Source organism: Alosa pseudoharengus, unplaced genomic scaffold (assembly GCF_046254945.1).
Source record: "Alosa pseudoharengus isolate Yale_2024_CS ecotype anadromous, Long Island Sound unplaced genomic scaffold, YU_APseudo_1.1 YU_APseudo_1.1_scf_18, whole genome shotgun sequence".
NCBI classification, from domain to species: domain Eukaryota; kingdom Metazoa; phylum Chordata; class Actinopteri; order Clupeiformes; family Clupeidae; genus Alosa; species Alosa pseudoharengus.
This window is the reverse complement of record NW_027468650.1, coordinates 33,362,749-33,380,380: the sequence shown is the minus strand read 5'-3', so window position 1 is coordinate 33,380,380 and position 17,632 is coordinate 33,362,749. Positions and strand designations below refer to the sequence as shown.

Here is a 17,632-nt window from a genome sequence, read left to right as displayed (position 1 = left end):
TTGACAGACTTGAGCATTTTATTTGAGGTCCTTGTTTGATATTCAGTTTCACACATTAGATTCAACTTTATTCCTTATTATTACCTACAGTATCACATATTACTCATTAATTGAATTATAGCAATATGGACCTACAGCATCACACATATTGTCCCAATTTCAAACAAACCATAGTTGCCCAGTTATACAGACATTTTCCATGCAGTTTATGGCCGGAGGTGAGACTTTCACAAAAACACCTGAGTTGGTCAGATACAGTCTAAGCACTGTTTTTCATGGTCTTAGACTGTCAATTTGTTAATGTTTCTGGCAGCTCTGATGGCAGATTTCATTGCAGTTTCAATCCAAGCGTGCGGTGTGGCTGTATGCTCCCCTGCAAAATGAACCCTATTCTCGCTGTTGAACAAAACAGAGGCGTAGTCCGTCTGCTGGTAAGGGGTGTAAATTACAAAAGCTCCCAGGCTGAAGGGATCCAAACCCCACTTTTTCACCACGCCGCCCGTGCAGAGACCACGTATACCCTCTCCGTGGATCTTCACCAAGTCGTTTAGCACTGCTTCCATCAGCTCGTCATCCCTCAGTCCCTGGAACAGGGCAGAGTCATCGGAACACGTGTAGGATGCCAAGAGGGCCCCTCCTTTCCCAGAAAACCCATGGCTAGGGTAGTATATGAAACGAGAGGGCAGGTCAGTGATGGATTTGCCACCTTTAATGCCAGCCTGTTCCCAGAACCGCTCACTGAAACTGAGCACCACCTTTGTGGAGGTGGTGTAGTGGACCGAGCGTAGCGCTTCCAACTTGAGCTCTGACAGGGCAGGTTGAAATTCAACAAACAACGTGGCCTTTGCCGAAGCAGTCAGTAAGACATAGTCAGCGGTTATGTTAGACAGAGTGGAGGGGCTGCGCCAGTCCTGGTATGTAACGGTTACACTGTTGTCAGACTGGGTTATGCGTTTGACCTTTGAATTAAAAATGATGGTGCTGTTGAGCATATCAGTCATTGCTCTTGTCAGGAGATCAAAGCCGCCGGTGATTTCATAGTACCTGAAAACAGAGACATAATTTAGAGCAGTGCTACCAGTCATGTTATTCACACAACAGTTATTCATTCTCCATGTCAATCAATCGTGAAATGAAACATGGTCTTACTCAATGTTGTCATTTATATCCGACTGAATGTACAGCATCTCTGTTAGAGCCGTGTAAAAAATGCTGTTCTCATTCAGAAGGTCTCCTATCATCCTGAGGGCTCCTCGGCTCAGGTTAGCCTCTTTTACCAAATATTCCTGAAATGGACATGGACCAGCATCAACTACATTCTGTTATCGTAACATTTGTTATATTGTTATATTATTACAGCATTTCATAAGTCACAATTATCATATAGTGATAGGCAGCTGAATATGCATAGCACCCAGTAGCAGAAGTCCTGGATTACAAAGACAGAAGCCTGACTTACTTTTAAACATTTAACCTAAGCATGCAGAATATATGTGGAATGCGATAAAATGCATTGCTGCAAATAATGATGACCCCAGCTCATCATAAAATGAACATTCTGTAGTCGTAGACTAATGAATTATAACCTGTACGTAAAAAGTTGTTTACCTTTACTGAGTATGAATCATATTTTTCCAAAACAGAATTGCAGCCAATGGTGTTCAAGTCATCTCTCATCTGTGAAGATAACATTCATTAACATGTATTTGTTTAAAGAACTACATCCTCAAGAGGTTATTTTTTACATAGGTGTGGTCAGTACCTTCCATAGCGCCATATCAAAAAGCTGACTTGCTGACTTCCCTTTTTCGGCTTCATTGAGAGGGTATCTTAATACATCTGGGTTGTCCTTAACAATGGAGGTTCTTTGCAGTAACCCATTTACATAGTAAAATGTGTTGTCGTCATCCTGAATGAAAGTATTTAGCCGCAGTCCCAACTTGGCTATGAAATTGAACAGAATCCTGAAATAAAGCAAGTATGCATTCAGTGGATTAATTGCTTTGTTTTTAATGCAACTATAAATAAATTAAGAAAAATATTTCATAAATACATATTGGTAATAAATAAGATGTATAACATTATTACGCTTTTTTATTATTATATAAAACTCATTTATCCTATTTGTCTTCTGGATGATACCCACACCTGCTTGTCAATGTTTTGTGGAATGTTTTGTGGAATGTTTAGTGGAATGCCAGTCTGTGTGCTCACTTGTGAAAACTGGGAATCCTCATGGCTCCTAACTCGGCGTACCAGCCCTCCCTCTCATTCCTATAGGTCTCCACTCGGCCGCCCAAGTGATGGTTTGCCTCAATGATAGTCACCTGATTACACATACAAGACAAGGCCAAGGGCATCTACACAGGTGCAAACTATTTGAACAACATATATATCTGGGTAAGTTAACTCAGAGGAACTGGTAAACCTGTCTTACAACAAGAGCCCTATGTTTTGTTATACCACACAGCTCTTCTATTAGGAGGTTTACTACTTACTGTACTATGACTTAAATTACCCAGGTTTGTCACTAAACCACATACTTGAAATACCCCCCTGTACATGCATTTTGATAAACAAACCTTGTGTCCAGCTTTTTCTAAGAGTTGGGCTGCAGTCAGTCCAGCTATTCCCCCACCAACAATAACTACATGCTGTGGAGTTTTGGTTAAGGGGAGACCCTGATTCATGATGTCAAGAAGCTCATTGTAGTCAGCATCCTGCAGGCAAGCCAGAAGAGGGTCTTCAATGTAACCTTTAACGCTGAAGATGATGATGAGTACCACTGCAACTGGCGCTAGAAAAGGATAAAACGCTTAGTTAGATTAACATCACAAGGTTCTGTTTCATGTATGAAACTGGGTGGTGTCAAGCAGGGAGCTGCTGGGCAACATGAGAAACTCTTTTGGCCTGAACAAGATGGCTGACATCAGATAACACGCTGCACTTCTCACCATCCCAGGAATGTTACGAATACCCAGATGTTCAGTTTTGGCTGAGTTTGAGCTTTTATTGCTGAGCTTGATTACTTTTTCTTCATTCATCCTAATATTCATCGTGACCTATATCACAATAATCATTCATCATAATGATTGATCCTTAGATTATCTTTTCATGCTAAAAGCCCTCTGGCATAGTTACTTTTTATACTATTTTTGTTTATTAGTGCCTAATTACAAACATCTTACAAACATAGCCGCTCATTCAGAAATTTAAATCTTTAAAGTTTTTAGCTATACTTCAAGGACTAAAAAACAGTGAAAGTTTTACTTTATCACAATTATTAGTGTAATTACGCATCAACTAACATAGATTTTCATATACGTTCTTGTAAGAACACAAGTCTTCAGTGTCTTACTTACCATAGCGACAAAGCATCCAGCTCTTAGACATCTCTCCCCTAAACCGTGTTCTTTTTGGTGTGACTCTCCGAGGGTATGTAGAAGTCTGTAGCATACGCGAAGAGAAAAGAGCTGCCTGAAATTAAAATTTACCATCAAAAATGACATTTTGTACATTTCATTACAGCATTGTCCTATTAATCTTTAAGTCGCCTACTTTTCTTTCTTTCCCACAAATGTACATGATTCTGAGAGATGAAAGAGGGGGCAACTCACCTTCATCAAAGGCAACTCTGCCAGACTCTTTTGTCAACCATGTAAAAAAAAAAAACTCTGACATAACTGAGAGGGGTGAGTAGCTTTATATACGGAGCACAAGTCGAAAAGGACCTGAAGGGAGGAAGCAGGACCTGTGAAACTGCCCACAGAGTAATGACACGGCCATGGGTGTGTGGGGGGCTCTTCTGTCCAGTGATAAATCTGTTCCCACGCCAGCTCCAGGTTCATCCACTCTGAACAAATTAGATTAGAGCATTTCCCTCTGTTCATTAACATACCTCATTTTCTTATCAATCAATCATCAGGAACACTTTGTTAATGAAATTATCATTTCAGGGTTCACAACACAAATATCCTTGGAATTAGGCCTATCAAATTATATAAAAAAATTGCCTATCAAAAGCTCACAAATTGTAGCCTATAAAATATTGGGGGGGTGGGGGGGGGGGGATCCTGTTGAACGGGTTAAATTCATCAAGATGGTTGACAAGATCTTAAGGTAATGCAGCAAATCACAAAAAACACCAATTAATACTTGAAACTGCACTCCTCTTTGGACTGGTTTCTTAGCCTATTGCCCCATTCTTGTCCTCATTCAACTATTGCTAGTGATGGTATGATGATGTCTGCTCAGAACTCATTTTGAACATAGTTGTGGTTAGTTGTATGTTCCCACGGGTCATGGAATTTCTGGAATATCATGGATTTTTGGAAAGTCTATTCCAGACATGGAAAGTCATGGAATTTTATAATTTTTGGGGCAAAGTCATGGGATATCAGGTAATTTTGTTGTAGCAGTTTAAAATGTACTTGTCAAAATACATTAATAAAAATATATTTTTGTGTATATCTGCTTATTAGCTTTACTGCTTGCTTGAGTAGCCCATCTGTGTTTATTCAATGCCCATTTATTCATCTCCCGCTCTTAGAAAGATTCTTGACCGCTACACAGGCGCTCTGAAATCATTGGTCAGTATATTATACTATTCATTATAAGTCATGGAAATTCAGGGTTCATCTCTGGGAAAAGTCATGGAATTTTACATTTGAGAGTGGGAACCCTGTTGTAATCTCTCACACTGTAAAGTTGGTCTAATAGGGGCCCATATAGAAATCACTACAACCTGAACCTGAAACATGCAATTTCCATGTTGTTCCAGTTGACACGGGATATAGGAAAAACCATTTCATTTCAGACAATTAGATATTTGATTTAGTTTATATAGTAGTATTTAGTATCTTAGTATCATGTTTATATTCTACTGTCTCTATTGTACAGTGGATTTTTTTTTTTTTTTTTAAGTATTACTTTTTCTGCTGTAAGTGCATGTTGTGTGTGATGTCTGTATGCTACTGAGACCTTGAATTTCCCCTTGGGGATCAATAAAGTATCTATCTATCTATCTATCTATCTATCATAAACACAGAGTATTTCTGATAGAAATGTCACTTTTAATCACGTTTCTCAGTAGTCCAGCGGGTGGCAGTGAAGAGTTGTTACCAATCTATGTCATACCATAGAAGAAGACAACCCGTTGGGTAAAAAATTGTAAACAGAAAAGACTCTTAATGATGGTGCTCGGAATGACGTTACATATTAAATATTTAGGCTCGGAATTTTTCACGACAAGTCATTGAATAAGGTAGATACGTTTTGGTGACTTGGCGTCTTCACATACAGTCTTAGCAGCTACATTGGAAGTGGTGCATTTCGCTTGCTAAGTTATGCATCAGATAGATAGATAGATAGCAGGAGGTAACTAGCCGTAGATACATACCAGTACGATGTATCGCTGGCTAAAAACGATAGCTTGTTATCAAGCGCACTATAGTGTGATATGATTCATTGTAGTTGGAAACTGCTAAACCATCGGGAGTAGGCTACATTTATCAGAATCATGATTATAACGTTTCGGAAAATGTCTGGCCAGCTAGCTTGTGGGTTGCTAACCATGCACTTGTTTTGACAAGTGGTTTTTCCATTAACGTTATGATGGTTTGCCATGTTGTGCATTCTTCACTTGTCAACCATCTCCAAGACCTACAAGAGTCCAAATTAACTAACTAACTAACGCACACACGTCAATCGTGCTCAAGACAATCTCAAGACGACTAAACAGATTGTGCACGGGCTTGTTCCCAGTTTTGAGCTGACCAGCGTGCCCTTTTCCTTACTCTCCTCGAGCTGTATGCCAAATGAGGTGCTTAAGACTAGTCCCCCAGAACTGTCCATCAAAACCATGCCGTCAACCAGCTATCATTCCCAACACTGACTGTAATTTGTGAATCTAAACTTAACTTTTTCTTTAATCAGGGGCTCCATCATGTCCTCTCCAGCCGGCCTTGCTTCCCAATCATGGGGCTTGGTCGACATGCTGGGCCAGAGAAGACTGCTGGGAGTTGGTGCTTTCTTGGCCTGGATGATCTTGTTCCACTTGCTGGTGAACGTGTGGCTGCTGTGCATCTTCACAAGTTTCCTTGTTGTGCTGGGTGCCTGGCTCGGATCTCAGGTGATTCTCGAGTCAAACAGGGTCGTTCACCTAGAGCGGTTTGTCACCATGGAGAGGATTTCCTCCTCCGTAGAGAGTGAGCAGCTGCTCGACCGCGAGATCGAAAACACCGTCACCAAGATCATCCGAGACTTTGTGTCATCGTGGTACAGCACTGTGTCCCCAGAGCATGAGTTCGAGAACGAGGTCGAGAGAGCAATGATCTCCATGGCGATGGAGCTGAAGCTACGCAGCAAGAGGGTGGACACAAAAGCTTTAACACAGAGGACCTTGGATCTGTTTGGATGTCACCTTCAGAGCTACATGAGGGCTAAGGAAAACCTGGTGGATGCACAAAATCAGCAAGATGACAACTCCCGAGACATTATGTGGAAGCTCTATTCTAAAGAGAGCACTCCTCATCCGGCCCTTAAGAGCTCTGCCGTCGAGGTGAATTACGCCAGGGCGATTGTGGACTTGCTTTTGCACGTGCTCGTTCCAGCGCCCCACCTGGAAACCCGAACGGGACGATTTGTGGTGGGCGAGCTCATCACCTGTAACGTCCTCTTGCCCCTCATCACGAAGCTCTCGGACCCCGACTGGCTCAACATGATGATCGTGGAGATCTTCGCGAAGGCCGTTGATCCTGTCCCAAAGCCGACCGGCACCGAGGAAATTCTGCACCTTGAAACTCCCCCAGAACCCACGCCTGCTCAGGAGACGGAGGCGCATCCTGTTCCCAAAGTACCAGAGAAGTGGAACGGGCCCAGTAAAGCAGACGTCCCCGTGGCTGAGATACCCACTGCAGATGTCGTAGACTCTGCCGAGAACTGCTCTCACCAGGACGCTGACGAGGACTCATCCAGGCCTGTGACTGATCTTACAGCAGCAGGTCTTGCTCCCATTCTTGTGCGGAGGCCAATGGATTTCCTGAGGCCCGGCAAGTCCAACCCTTTCTATCACGAGAACGATTCTGACCAGGACTCCCCTCTCTCCGAGCTCAAGAAAAACTCCACGGAGTCCCTCGTCCTCATCAGTCCCATCTTCGAGCTTGCGGACAAGCCAAAGGAGGACGCCGCCGAGGCGGCGCTGGAGGGCATCGTGGACCTCGAGGACGAGTTGTCCGAGATCTCGGGGATGTCGGAGCTGTCCTGCCCCAAGGTTCTGGTCTCTGACGATCCCAGAGCCTCCGTGGCAGATGTGGGGAAGATCGAAGAAGCGTCCAGCTTCTGCACCCTCCACGAGCTGGAGGAAGAAGGCCCCGCTGGGTCTAAGGCCGCGCTGGGTGTGGATCAGCAGCAGGTAGCCGGGATGGCGGTGAGTCCGAATGAGCTCGCTGTGATGGCACCGCTACTGGCTTCCTCACCAACTGGGGGCTCTTTCAGCTTTGACCCTCTCAGCAGCCCTGAAGGCCCGGTTATTATCCAAAACCTCCGCATCACTGGGACCATCATAGCTAAGGAGCACAGGGGTACCGGCTCCCATCCTTACACTCTGTACACGGTGAAAGTGAGTACCCCTCCTCAAAATACGTCTTACTGTTGTGTGTGTGTTTTTGTGTGTGCCTGTGTTTGTGTCTGTGAGTGTGTGCTTTAACAAAGACACTGGATATTGATTCACTGGACCAGTGTGTAGTGAGTTATCTGAAGAATGATGGGTGCACAGAAATAAGTGATCTCAAGAAAAGCAATGCTTTTAAGTGACTAATTTGTATATTTAAAATGTAGACTGTTTTTGCATGTTGTTTCAGTATGAAACGGCGCTGGACTCCGATAACCCCTGCGCTGTGCAACCTGTGGCTTATCACATGGTCAATCGCAGATACAGTGAATTTCTCAACCTGCAAACCCGCTTGGAGGAAAAACCGGAACTACGCAAGATCATTAAAAGTGCGGCCACCATAAAGCACACAGTTCATTAAATGCATGTAGGCCTATGCTGCCCCCCTCCGTGTACTAACAGTCTCATGTTGTTTTTGGGGGGGGGTTTTGAAGATGTTAAAGGTCCAAAGAAGATCTTTCCAGATTTACCATTTGGAAACATGGACACAGATAAAATTGAAGCCAGGAAAAGTTTACTGGAAAATTTTCTCAAGGTTTGGTACTCTCATTTTCTAAACCATTGTTATAATTGCATTGTTCATACTTTGGGAATAACAAAGATTTGTTACTGATGGTGAGGGAAATGCACATATACTGTAGCTCTGGAATACAGTTCTGTACATAATGTGTAACTGTACTGGAATGTGTAACTGTACTGGAATGTGTAATTGTACTGGAAAATTATTTTGTTCTAGAAAATGCCTTTTGACCCTGTGTTGTTAAAACTGTCAATTGAGTCCTTCCCAGTTAGATGGACTATGTGGCTGAAATGAACTGAGATGATTAAACCATTAGATTTGTTTTTTTTGTTTTTTACAGCAACTCTGTGCCATCCCAGAAACTGCCAACAGTGATGAAATGCAAGAGTTTCTCGCTCTCAATACAGATGCAAGGATTGCCTTTGTGAAGAAGCCGTTCATTGTGTCACGGATAGACAAGGTACATGTCTGTCCCAAGTACACTGGGCAACACTGGGTTTTAAGTTGGATTTAAAGAAAAGCAGGTGAACAGGGCCACACACACACACACACACACACACACACATTGTCAGATTACATTTCAAACTTGCAGTTGTTTTTACAGTTGATGGGATATGGTCACAGAGATAGGTCTCCATTGGTTAGGGATCTGTCCTTCCGAATGGAACATCAGAATGTTTTGAGTTCTATTCCAGGACAGACCGCCATTGTACCCTCTATGATTGTACCCCTGTCCTTTTTTTTTTTTTTTTTTTTTTACTTTATTGTAGTTTTTTTCCCTATTAACATTCAAGAGAGACACCAATGGGAACACATTACATGACAGGAACAAACAAATGAGGTACATACATATACAGTACATACTCGGATACATATACAAACATACACACACACATACATACAAACACACACATATACATACATACACACACATATACATATATATATACCCATATATAAATACACATACATACATACATGCATGTATAAGAGACACAGAAAACGACAAGTAAGACAGCAACATAACAAAAAAAAACCTTTCCTGAGCAACCCCCGAATTGATCGAGGGGGACTTTCCCTGTAGTTAGCTCACTGTAAGTCGCCCTGGATAAGTTAGCTCAATGTATTGTGATTGATTCTTTGTTAAGCAGATAGTGATGAATGCTATAGTGGACACGCTGAAGACGGCTTTCCCTCGCTCAGAACTGCAGAGTCCTACGGATGATGTGGAGGTAGAGACGGACGGCAAACTGACCTCTGACAAAAAATCCAAGTACGTCACCTCAGAGGCTCTTAGCACTGGTGTTTCTCTGTGTATCTGTCAAGATGTGTGCATGTCAAAGTGATCTTAAATCAAATGAATGAATGATTTGATTGATTGAATGAATGAATGAATGAATGAATGAATGAAACACTGAAAACCTGTACACTACTTTGTCTTCGTGTTCAGGTCGCGACTGAGGTTCTCCAGTAAAACTGCTCCTGCTCTGATTGTAACAGATATCATGCCCAAAGTGTTGTACTGCTTTGATGAGGCAAGCACGGTATGTAGATCCCAGCATAGTTATTAGACTATTATGAAAATTTTAACTGAATTGTGTTAAATATCTTTTTCTCTCAAACTATGATCTGAAAAGGGTAGCAGAAGGTGTTTGTGTGTGTGTCTCTCTCTCTCTCTCTCTCTCTCTCTCTCTCTCTCTCTTTCTTTTTTGTTTCTCTCTCTCTTTCTGTGTGTGTGTGTGTGTGTGTGTGTGTGTGTGTGTGTTAGAGAGAGAGAGACAGAGAGAGAGAGAGCTATTGCATAATTGTGTTGAATTAAGTTCTTTATTATTGTGGATCTGAGGTTAAGTTGTTAAATTGTTCCCTTAAAATCTCCACACCTGTGACAGGTGTTCAATGGTCTCTCTGTGGCTGGACTCGAGACCTTCATTCAGGAGCAGGAGATTCTTGTGGTCAAGACTAGTTTACAGGAGACTGGCTCTAAAGGAGAGGGTGGTCTCAAACTGAATATGGAGGGACAGGACTGTGGACGATCTAGGACTCTAAGTTCAGGTTTGAAGACATTTATTTAACTAGCTAGCTTTTATCTAGCTGGCTTAGACCTTGTACTGCTTCCCCTGCTTTGGCCATTCCCATTTGGTTAGTTCACTGCATTGTGACCATGTTTTAAGAAATGTTATTGAACACTTTGTGCTGTGTCGTGTCCCACCTTGGCTTTTTATGTAGTTAATGAATTATTCCATTTACAGTACAGCAATTACTAATAATATTTATTTCTTTATTAACTATTATGTTTTCTCAGAATAAATGTGCTTCCCTTCAAGGTTGGGTATTCCCCTTGCTGTTTTCATTCTTCGCTTCAGGAAACGAAGCTCAAAGGTCTTCCTGAGAGGCCCTCATGAGTTAGAGCGGTAGACTGAGCATGCAGTTTCTTTGTAAGCACACCAGAGGGCGGTGTAATCCAACACTCATTATTGCTTGCTGAGTGGTAGACAGTCACACCCTCAAAAGCTGAATGTCAATGTCGACACTCACAGACTCACAGACTTTAAAGTATGATCACACTAAATGCATGAGGGTTAAGGGCTTACCCTCTGTGAGATTAGGAAGTGCATGAGGGGTCGCCTGCACCCTTTCTGTGCCATATATGTAGACTTTACTCAAGGGAATTACCAACAATTCCCAGTGTTGTGACGTGAAACACAGGGTTACCCAAAGGGAGGCTGGAAGCTTAAAAACACATCAGTAAACAGCTGCCATAAAATGGACATTACAAAGATGGCCTCCCATTTCTGTTATTAGCATTTTCCTGTTATTAGCATTTTCAACCGTTACAGCCTCTTGTGTTTATGTGTTTGTGTTTGCATTTGTGTGTGTGTGTGTGTCTTCAGTAGTGCTGGAGACTGCAGTGGGTGATGTGGCCCTGGATGTCTTGTGTATGCTGATGAAGGACCAGTGGAGCTGGCTGTGCACCGAGAACATCCAGAGAACTCTGCACCTTCTCTTTGGCACCTTCATCGACAGGCAAGGACACACCTGTACACATCTAATATGAAGCTAAACAGCAGCATTCAGTTACAGACATTTGAATCCATCCAGCAAAGCAGGGGCCTCATGCATCTGAAAGGCTTTCTTTGGAAACTGTGTAGGGACATGTCAATGTTAAAAAATATATAGTGTAAAGGCTAAATGGATAGCATAGCAAATCTCAAAGCAAAGCTGTTTAATGTTGCCTGTCAATTTCTGTCAGTTTCAATTGACGTTCTGTCAACATCATAGACTGTTATATAGATCTATAGTTCTATATATACAGTCTATGATCAACATCAGCATTTTCATATGTCACATATAGTCACACGTACAAATTCTGGTTGTTATGTAAATATAAAAAGAATTCCTGGAACACAAAACAAGGGTCGTGTGTAAAAGCTACACTGAGGAGGGGCTCAAGTGTGTTTGCCAAACATTTCAGCTAGCATGACACATTATTTTTATGTTTATAGTTTATAGTTTTTAGCACTTTCGTCCAAACCATGGTCTGTATAAGACGTTGTGTGGCATATTAGATAAGGTCTGATCGTCCTAATATTATGTAGGATAATAATCATACTCAGAGAAATTTAGTGGAGAATGAACCAAGGTGGCAGATTGGTTACATTACATTACATTACATTACATTTAGCAGACACTTCTTGACCAAAGTGACTTACATATGTCAGCTATATTACAAGGGATCACATTGTCCCCGGAGCAACTTGGGGTTAAGTGCCTTGCTCAAGGGCACAGCGGTGGAAGCCGGGAATTGAACCGACAACTTTCAGGCTACTGCACGCTAGCCCAGCTCCTTAACCACTACACTACCACCGTACACGTGGTTGCTCAAGAGTCTTCTGAGATTATGTCAGATTGAAACTGTAGGAGTAGCAGCTGGACTTCGCGGGAGATGCACAGAGAATCTAATGAAGTAATGGATTAACCATATGATTTCCTGTTAGTACTTTATACCTCCTGCAGGGGTCAGAGTTCACACTTTGTGTATACTCTGTCATCTTCTGTTTTTCTTGGCTTGTTAAATCATTTGAGAAATTATTTCTTAATCATTAAGTTGCACTGTCTGAATATGGCGTATTCATGATGAATATAGACATGAGCTGTTAACCACTAACCACAATTTGTGCAACGTTTCTCAATGAGCAAAGTATCTGGTGCATGAGCTAAAGCTATCTCATGGCCTGTGGAAGCATCAAGCTGGCTGACTGACATTTATGCTTAGGATCTTGGTATTGAACTAGCAAATAGATTTTGCAGCATTATGAAATTAGCTTTTGTCTCCATTTTAATTAGAGCCCAATAGAATGTATAGATGCAGTTAGCCTCTGGCTACATGCACCAGGCAGAGACGGGGACTTTTTTTTATCTGGACAGGGAAGGGTGACCGCAGACGCATCCCAGACCAAAGAAAAGGCCCTGTGTTGGGGTGGGGTGATGGTGTGGGGAGAGAGGTTAGTGCTGTGTGGGGGGAGAGAGGTTAGTGCTGTGTGGGGGAGAGGGAGAGGGGTCAGTGCTGTGTGGGGGGGAGAGGGGTCAGTGCTGTGTGGGGGGAGAGAGGTTAGTGCTGTGTGGGGGGGAGAGGGGTCAGTGCTGTGTGGGGGGGAGAGAGGTTAGTGCTGTGTGGGGGAGAGCGGGGTTAGTGCTGTGTGGGGGGGGGGAGAGGGGTCAGTGCTGTGTGGGGGGGAGAGAGGTTAGTGCTGTGTGGGGGAGAGGAGTTAGTGCTGTGTGGGGGGTAAGAGGGAGAGGGGTCAGTGCTGTGTGGGGGAGAGGGGTTTGTGCTGTGGGGGAGAGAGGTTAGTGTGTTTGCACCCTGACAGTGAAGAGGAGGAAGTGGCACAGTGTCCTAGTTTTATGGCGGGGGTTTTCCTTTCCCTCTAACACACAGAGCCAGTCTGTGTGTGATCGGTGTGTGACCGCACCTTCCTTACGGCCTTCTGAGGAAGGTTATCTTACACCTGGCTTGTCACTGAATCCCTGGTCAGAGGGCGGAAGTAACAAAGTCCAAATACTTTGTTACTGTATTTAAGTTGCATTTTCAGGTATCTGTACTTATATTTCTGGCAACTTTTTAATTTCACATTCCCACACTTTTTAACAGTAATATCTGTACTTTTTATTCCTTACATTTTCAAAACAGGTTTGTTACTTTCCTTGTAATGTATTTGAGAGAATGTATTGATTATTCTGAGTCACTGCATGAAGACCAATGTCAACCTAGATTGATAGCGGTGCAACATATGCAGGGCTGCTCTACTGAGGGCCCAGGGTGGCAAAACAATGTTTGGTTACATAAGAGTGACATGACACGGTCATGAACGTGTCATAAACATTATAAACAAGTCATAACCGTTTATGACAACGCTTCTGTCACTCGTTTCTGTCAGGTGTCATTCGGTTTTTGTCATGATGGGTTAGGGTTAGGTTAACTTTAAGTTATGACAGTGTCATGTCACTCGTATGTAGATACTTTGATGTAAAGTGTTACCCAATGTTTACTGTTGTATGTCTTTGTAAAAGCAACGTTTAAGTCCAGATGGCACCAGTGAAGATTTAAATAAATCTGTCAAGAATAGAGACAAGGAGAATGCAGGTGAAATGAAAGAAAAGTGTCTGGAAGAATTATTACAGATAGGATTCAGGTGAAAATCCCATAGCAAGCTCATCCTCAAACAAACTCATTCAGGTGTGTGTGTGTGTGTGTGTGTGTGTGTGTGTGTGTGTGTGTGTGTGTGTGTGTGTGTGTGTGTGCGTGCGTGTGTGTATGCGTGCATGTGTGTGTGTGCAGGTGGCTGGAGGTAAAGGTGTGTAATCTGACCTGCACTCAGTACTGGGTAACGTACCTGCGCGTGCTGCAGGAGGCGGTTTGGCCCGGAGGGCGTCTCCCAGTCCTGCCCCGCCCCCAACGCAGCCTCCAGGAGAGGGAGGAGACCCGCAGGCAATCCCTGCACTGCCTCATGAAGCTGCTCCCAGGTACCAACACACACACACACACACACACACACACAGTAAACACACACATCGTAAACGTGCTAATTACCAACCATTTCATTCGAAAATTCTAAAACAACAATGTTTTTTAATACTTCAAAATAACATTTGCTAAATTAACCTTACATTTTTCAGTAGCCATAGGTGTGTAGATTTGAACAAAATCTGGTTTGGTTCTTACCGGGGCTTACTGCCTGAAATATCTGATTTGTTTACCACCTCAGAGTTCAGTGCTGGGCTGGTGGGTGCTTATTCTCAACCTTTCTCACAGCACATCAACGGTTAGCCCGAGAATTCTCGTCAGCAATTCAAAATTCCACTGGAGCTCCAAGCGGATTTGTACACGCAGCCTTACAACACTGTTTACAGCTCTTTGAGTCACGATAAAATGTAATTTTTGGTACATAGCTAATTTAGATAAACGTATGGTGTGGGTGCTTGCGTTTCTTTTGGAATCCGCCGTCTTGGTTTGTATAGACCCTTTCATGGAATTTTCATTATCAGCATCATAGTTGGCCCCACAAGACTTCCTTTTTAACATTCCATATGTTATCTTAATGCAGAGGAAGTAGATTGGGGCCCAAATAGAATGTTCAAGCATTGTTTTTGTTTACCTTGTTGAAAGGGTCCATAGAAATGAATATTAAGTGACACATACACATAAGAGGTTGGACATACGTGACGGTTGGTAATATGTCAAGTTCCTATAAAACACAAAACTCTAAATAGTCCCACTCAGTATTTCATCAGCATAGAATGGACTGAAAGTGGATGTTCCATTGCAGAAAGAAAATGCACTAAAATAGGGTGGTGGTTCTGTTGTCATGACGCCCTCAGCTGTTTACATTTCCCCCAGACTTGGTGTCTGACTTGCTGGGCTCTGAGCGGTACAGACTGTCATGGACGACTGTGCTGGACTCTCTGCAGGACCCCCACATAAACAGGTACGGGTTTGCATGGCTGTAGAACTATCGGCCACGTCTCATTGCCTTTATGGTCCCTTGTTATTTCCTATGTAATGTGCAGTTGTGCCCAGAAGTTTGGGCAGTGACACAAATGTTGTGTTTCACAAACTTATTTTATTTTTAATTATTAAATTATATGATTTATTTTTCTCCTTTCACATGAGACACCTTTATAGTCAGTCTGCTCTTATAATTCAGTCAGGATGATAGTGATTTCAGCTGACTTGTACGCATTCAGAGCTACATTCATGTACTTTTGGGGTCAGCGTGGATAAGGGCACTCCTTCACACTTTCCCCTGTTTTGATGATATGATTATACTGAAATTATATGTGCTGGTCAAGCTTGTCAGTTAACTGTTAACATGATTTTCAACATTTAACTAAATTTACCCATGATTATGGCCAAACATATGGTTTAATATTACTTCCTATTCATGAACTATGGTAGCAATACTTTTCCATAAATCACCTATCCACCTATAGGTTCCATCTAAATTGTATGTTGTGGTTGTAAAGTATTTTTCCACTTGTGTGTGTGTGTGTGGTAAGGAGCAAATGCAGCTTGGAACGTTGGGATCTGTTTAATAGTTCCATTGTGAGCTAATGGGAAAGTGAACCAAATTGAGTCATGTTTTCCAGTCCTTCATAGGGAGATGGGGCCTTGCTCTCTGGGATGTCTGCCTTGCCTTTAGCTCACCTGTCCTGTGCGCTCGCTCACCTGTGCATGTGCTGTGTGTCTACCTGCCCCTGACAGGCACCTGGTGTATTCCATATGGGACCTGCTCCTGGAGTTTCTCATTCCAGAGGTGTCCGAGGAGGCCTTCCAGAAATCTCTACTGCACAGCCTCTCCAAGAACGCAGACAAGCTCCTGCCATGACGAGCGTTTAGGATTACATACACACACGTGTATACACACACACACACACACACACACACACACACACACACACACACACACACTCACACTCACATATACTCACACCACACATTCCTGTCTGGTGTAGTTTCACTCACATGGGTGTCTCTGATATTGTGTTATTGTCTGTCATGTGCAGACATGTTGATGTGCTCAGTGGGCTTTTAAATTCAGAAACTGAGGCAATAGTTTGAGGACAATACCATGGTAACAAGTATTTCTGAAGTTAGCATGACTGCTAGCAGGCTAGCATGCACCCTTGCATGTCCTTACAACCTCTAGAAAAGACTTAGGAGTGATTTCAGTACCAGAGAGCAGTTTGCTCTAACTTCAAACCGTTTTGTATACACTCTGTTAGCACAGACGTGAGCAGTGTTTCCCTCCTAACTGCAGAGTGTGGCGTGTTTCAGGGTTTGTTCTGGATATTGTTCTCCCTTCAGGGTCTTATCTGAAGCTCCGGAGCATGTAGCCTCACACTCCCACATTCAACGTCTCCGACTGATTCCCCAATTATGAGCAAACAAACACAGAGACAAGAATTTGAATTAGGGTTACACTTAAGACCAATGCTATTGCAGAACTCTAGAACGTGTGATGTTTTGTGGGTTGTTCCCCTTCTCTTTGCTGGTTCACGCCTGATCTCTTGTGTCTAGTGATCTTTAGCGGATTTGTTTACAGGAGCCTTATTTGAAAACAAGTGGTCACAGCAACATACCACTAAGCTTTGTTTACTAACTCCATTGTGACGTGTTTCAGTGTGTCATCTTGTACTTCACAATGAAACTTAAGTTATACAGCATTTTACACTTTCCTTTGAAATACACAATCTAGCAGTTATTTTTGAAGAGCTATGTCCACACTGATTGCCATTAACTCATACCTTAAAGAGGTCGTCCCCAAGTAGTAGAAGTCACAGAAGAAATCTGTCTTAACGTTGCCAGATAATCCCCTTTGCATTGTCGTTTTTGTGTATTTATTAACTTTGTGTATTTATTTGTGCTCCTGTAAATGTTAATAATAATAAATACAATCAATAAATAGATACCCCAGCACAGGAGAGGCCTTAATGTATACAGGACGCAGCCAGTAGAGTCTGTAGAGCACTCAGCACACATGACCAAATGCCACAGAGGTTGTCTTACTGGCAGAAGTAATGAATGAATTTCCCACTGTGAAAGTGCATTGATGATAATGTAATCAATGTGTTGTGTTGTGTTGTTTATGCCTTATCTATCACTATCACTGTTTAGCCTATCATGTTTTTGCACTTTTTTTCTTTAAATAGGCATTCCAGTCATTTCTTTGCTTTAACACAGAGTAATGTGTCATCTCCTGTTGGCTGTTTAAATGAAAAGTACTGTATTGTTTGTGCTTTGTAGTATGTGTGTGTCTGTGTGTGTGTGTGGTTGCTGGTTAGATTGTCTTTTTTCCTATGGAATAAAATTGCAAGAGCTGCTTAATTCCAAAACAGTGGTGATGTTTGGCCTACACGTCATTGTACATTGCAAGGATTATTGAGGT

At 42.5% G+C, this 17,632-nt stretch overlaps 2 protein-coding genes across 4 annotated transcripts; one reads left to right on the top strand and one right to left on the bottom strand.

Annotated features, from left to right (window-relative positions):
* Window positions 1-281: 281 nt before the first annotated feature.
* il4i1 (interleukin 4 induced 1) lies at window positions 282-3,623 on the bottom strand. Its single transcript, XM_076291178.1, has 8 exons — window positions 3,618-3,623; window positions 3,363-3,447; window positions 2,583-2,797; window positions 2,215-2,327; window positions 1,763-1,964; window positions 1,609-1,677; window positions 1,150-1,286; window positions 282-1,044 (listed from the first exon to the last, which is right to left on the bottom strand). The coding sequence occupies exons 1-8, from the start codon at window positions 3,621-3,623 to the stop codon at window positions 282-284; spliced, it is 1,590 nt and encodes a 529-aa protein (XP_076147293.1).
* A 1,542-nt stretch (window positions 3,624-5,165) lies between these two features.
* snx19b (sorting nexin 19b) lies at window positions 5,166-17,581 on the top strand. 3 transcript variants are annotated; one of them, XM_076291002.1, is made up of 12 exons: window positions 5,166-5,263; window positions 5,935-7,618; window positions 7,860-7,998; window positions 8,104-8,204; window positions 8,530-8,649; window positions 9,341-9,462; window positions 9,640-9,733; window positions 10,079-10,241; window positions 11,081-11,213; window positions 14,026-14,210; window positions 15,085-15,172; window positions 15,949-17,581. In XM_076291002.1, exons 2-12 carry the CDS (start codon window positions 5,945-5,947, stop codon window positions 16,070-16,072), a joined length of 2,943 nt encoding a protein of 980 aa, XP_076147117.1. In that variant the 5' UTR covers window positions 5,166-5,263; window positions 5,935-5,944; the 3' UTR covers window positions 16,073-17,581. The 3 variants fall into 3 exon arrangements, with proteins under 3 accessions (XP_076147117.1, XP_076147116.1, XP_076147115.1); XM_076291001.1 differs by lacking the exon at window positions 5,166-5,263 and adding an exon at window positions 5,278-5,821 and having other exon boundaries at window positions 11,084-11,213; XM_076291000.1 differs by lacking the exon at window positions 5,166-5,263 and adding an exon at window positions 5,278-5,821.
* The last annotated feature ends 51 nt before the right edge of the window (window positions 17,582-17,632 follow it).

Excerpts from the sequence above, each read along its gene's own strand:
- snx19b (XM_076291000.1), top strand. Across the intron at positions 7,619-7,859 it reads ACACTCTGTACACGGTGAAA|TATGAAACGGCGCTGGACTC; the intron begins GTGAGTACCCCT and ends ATGTTGTTTCAG. Across the intron at positions 8,205-8,529 it reads TACTGGAAAATTTTCTCAAG|CAACTCTGTGCCATCCCAGA; the intron begins GTTTGGTACTCT and ends TGTTTTTTACAG.
- il4i1 (XM_076291178.1), bottom strand. Across the intron at positions 2,328-2,582 it reads TAGAAAAAGCTGGACACAAG|GTGACTATCATTGAGGCAAA; the intron begins GTTTGTTTATCA and ends ATGTGTAATCAG. Across the intron at positions 1,287-1,608 it reads ATGATTCATACTCAGTAAAG|GAATATTTGGTAAAAGAGGC; the intron begins GTAAACAACTTT and ends TGTCCATTTCAG.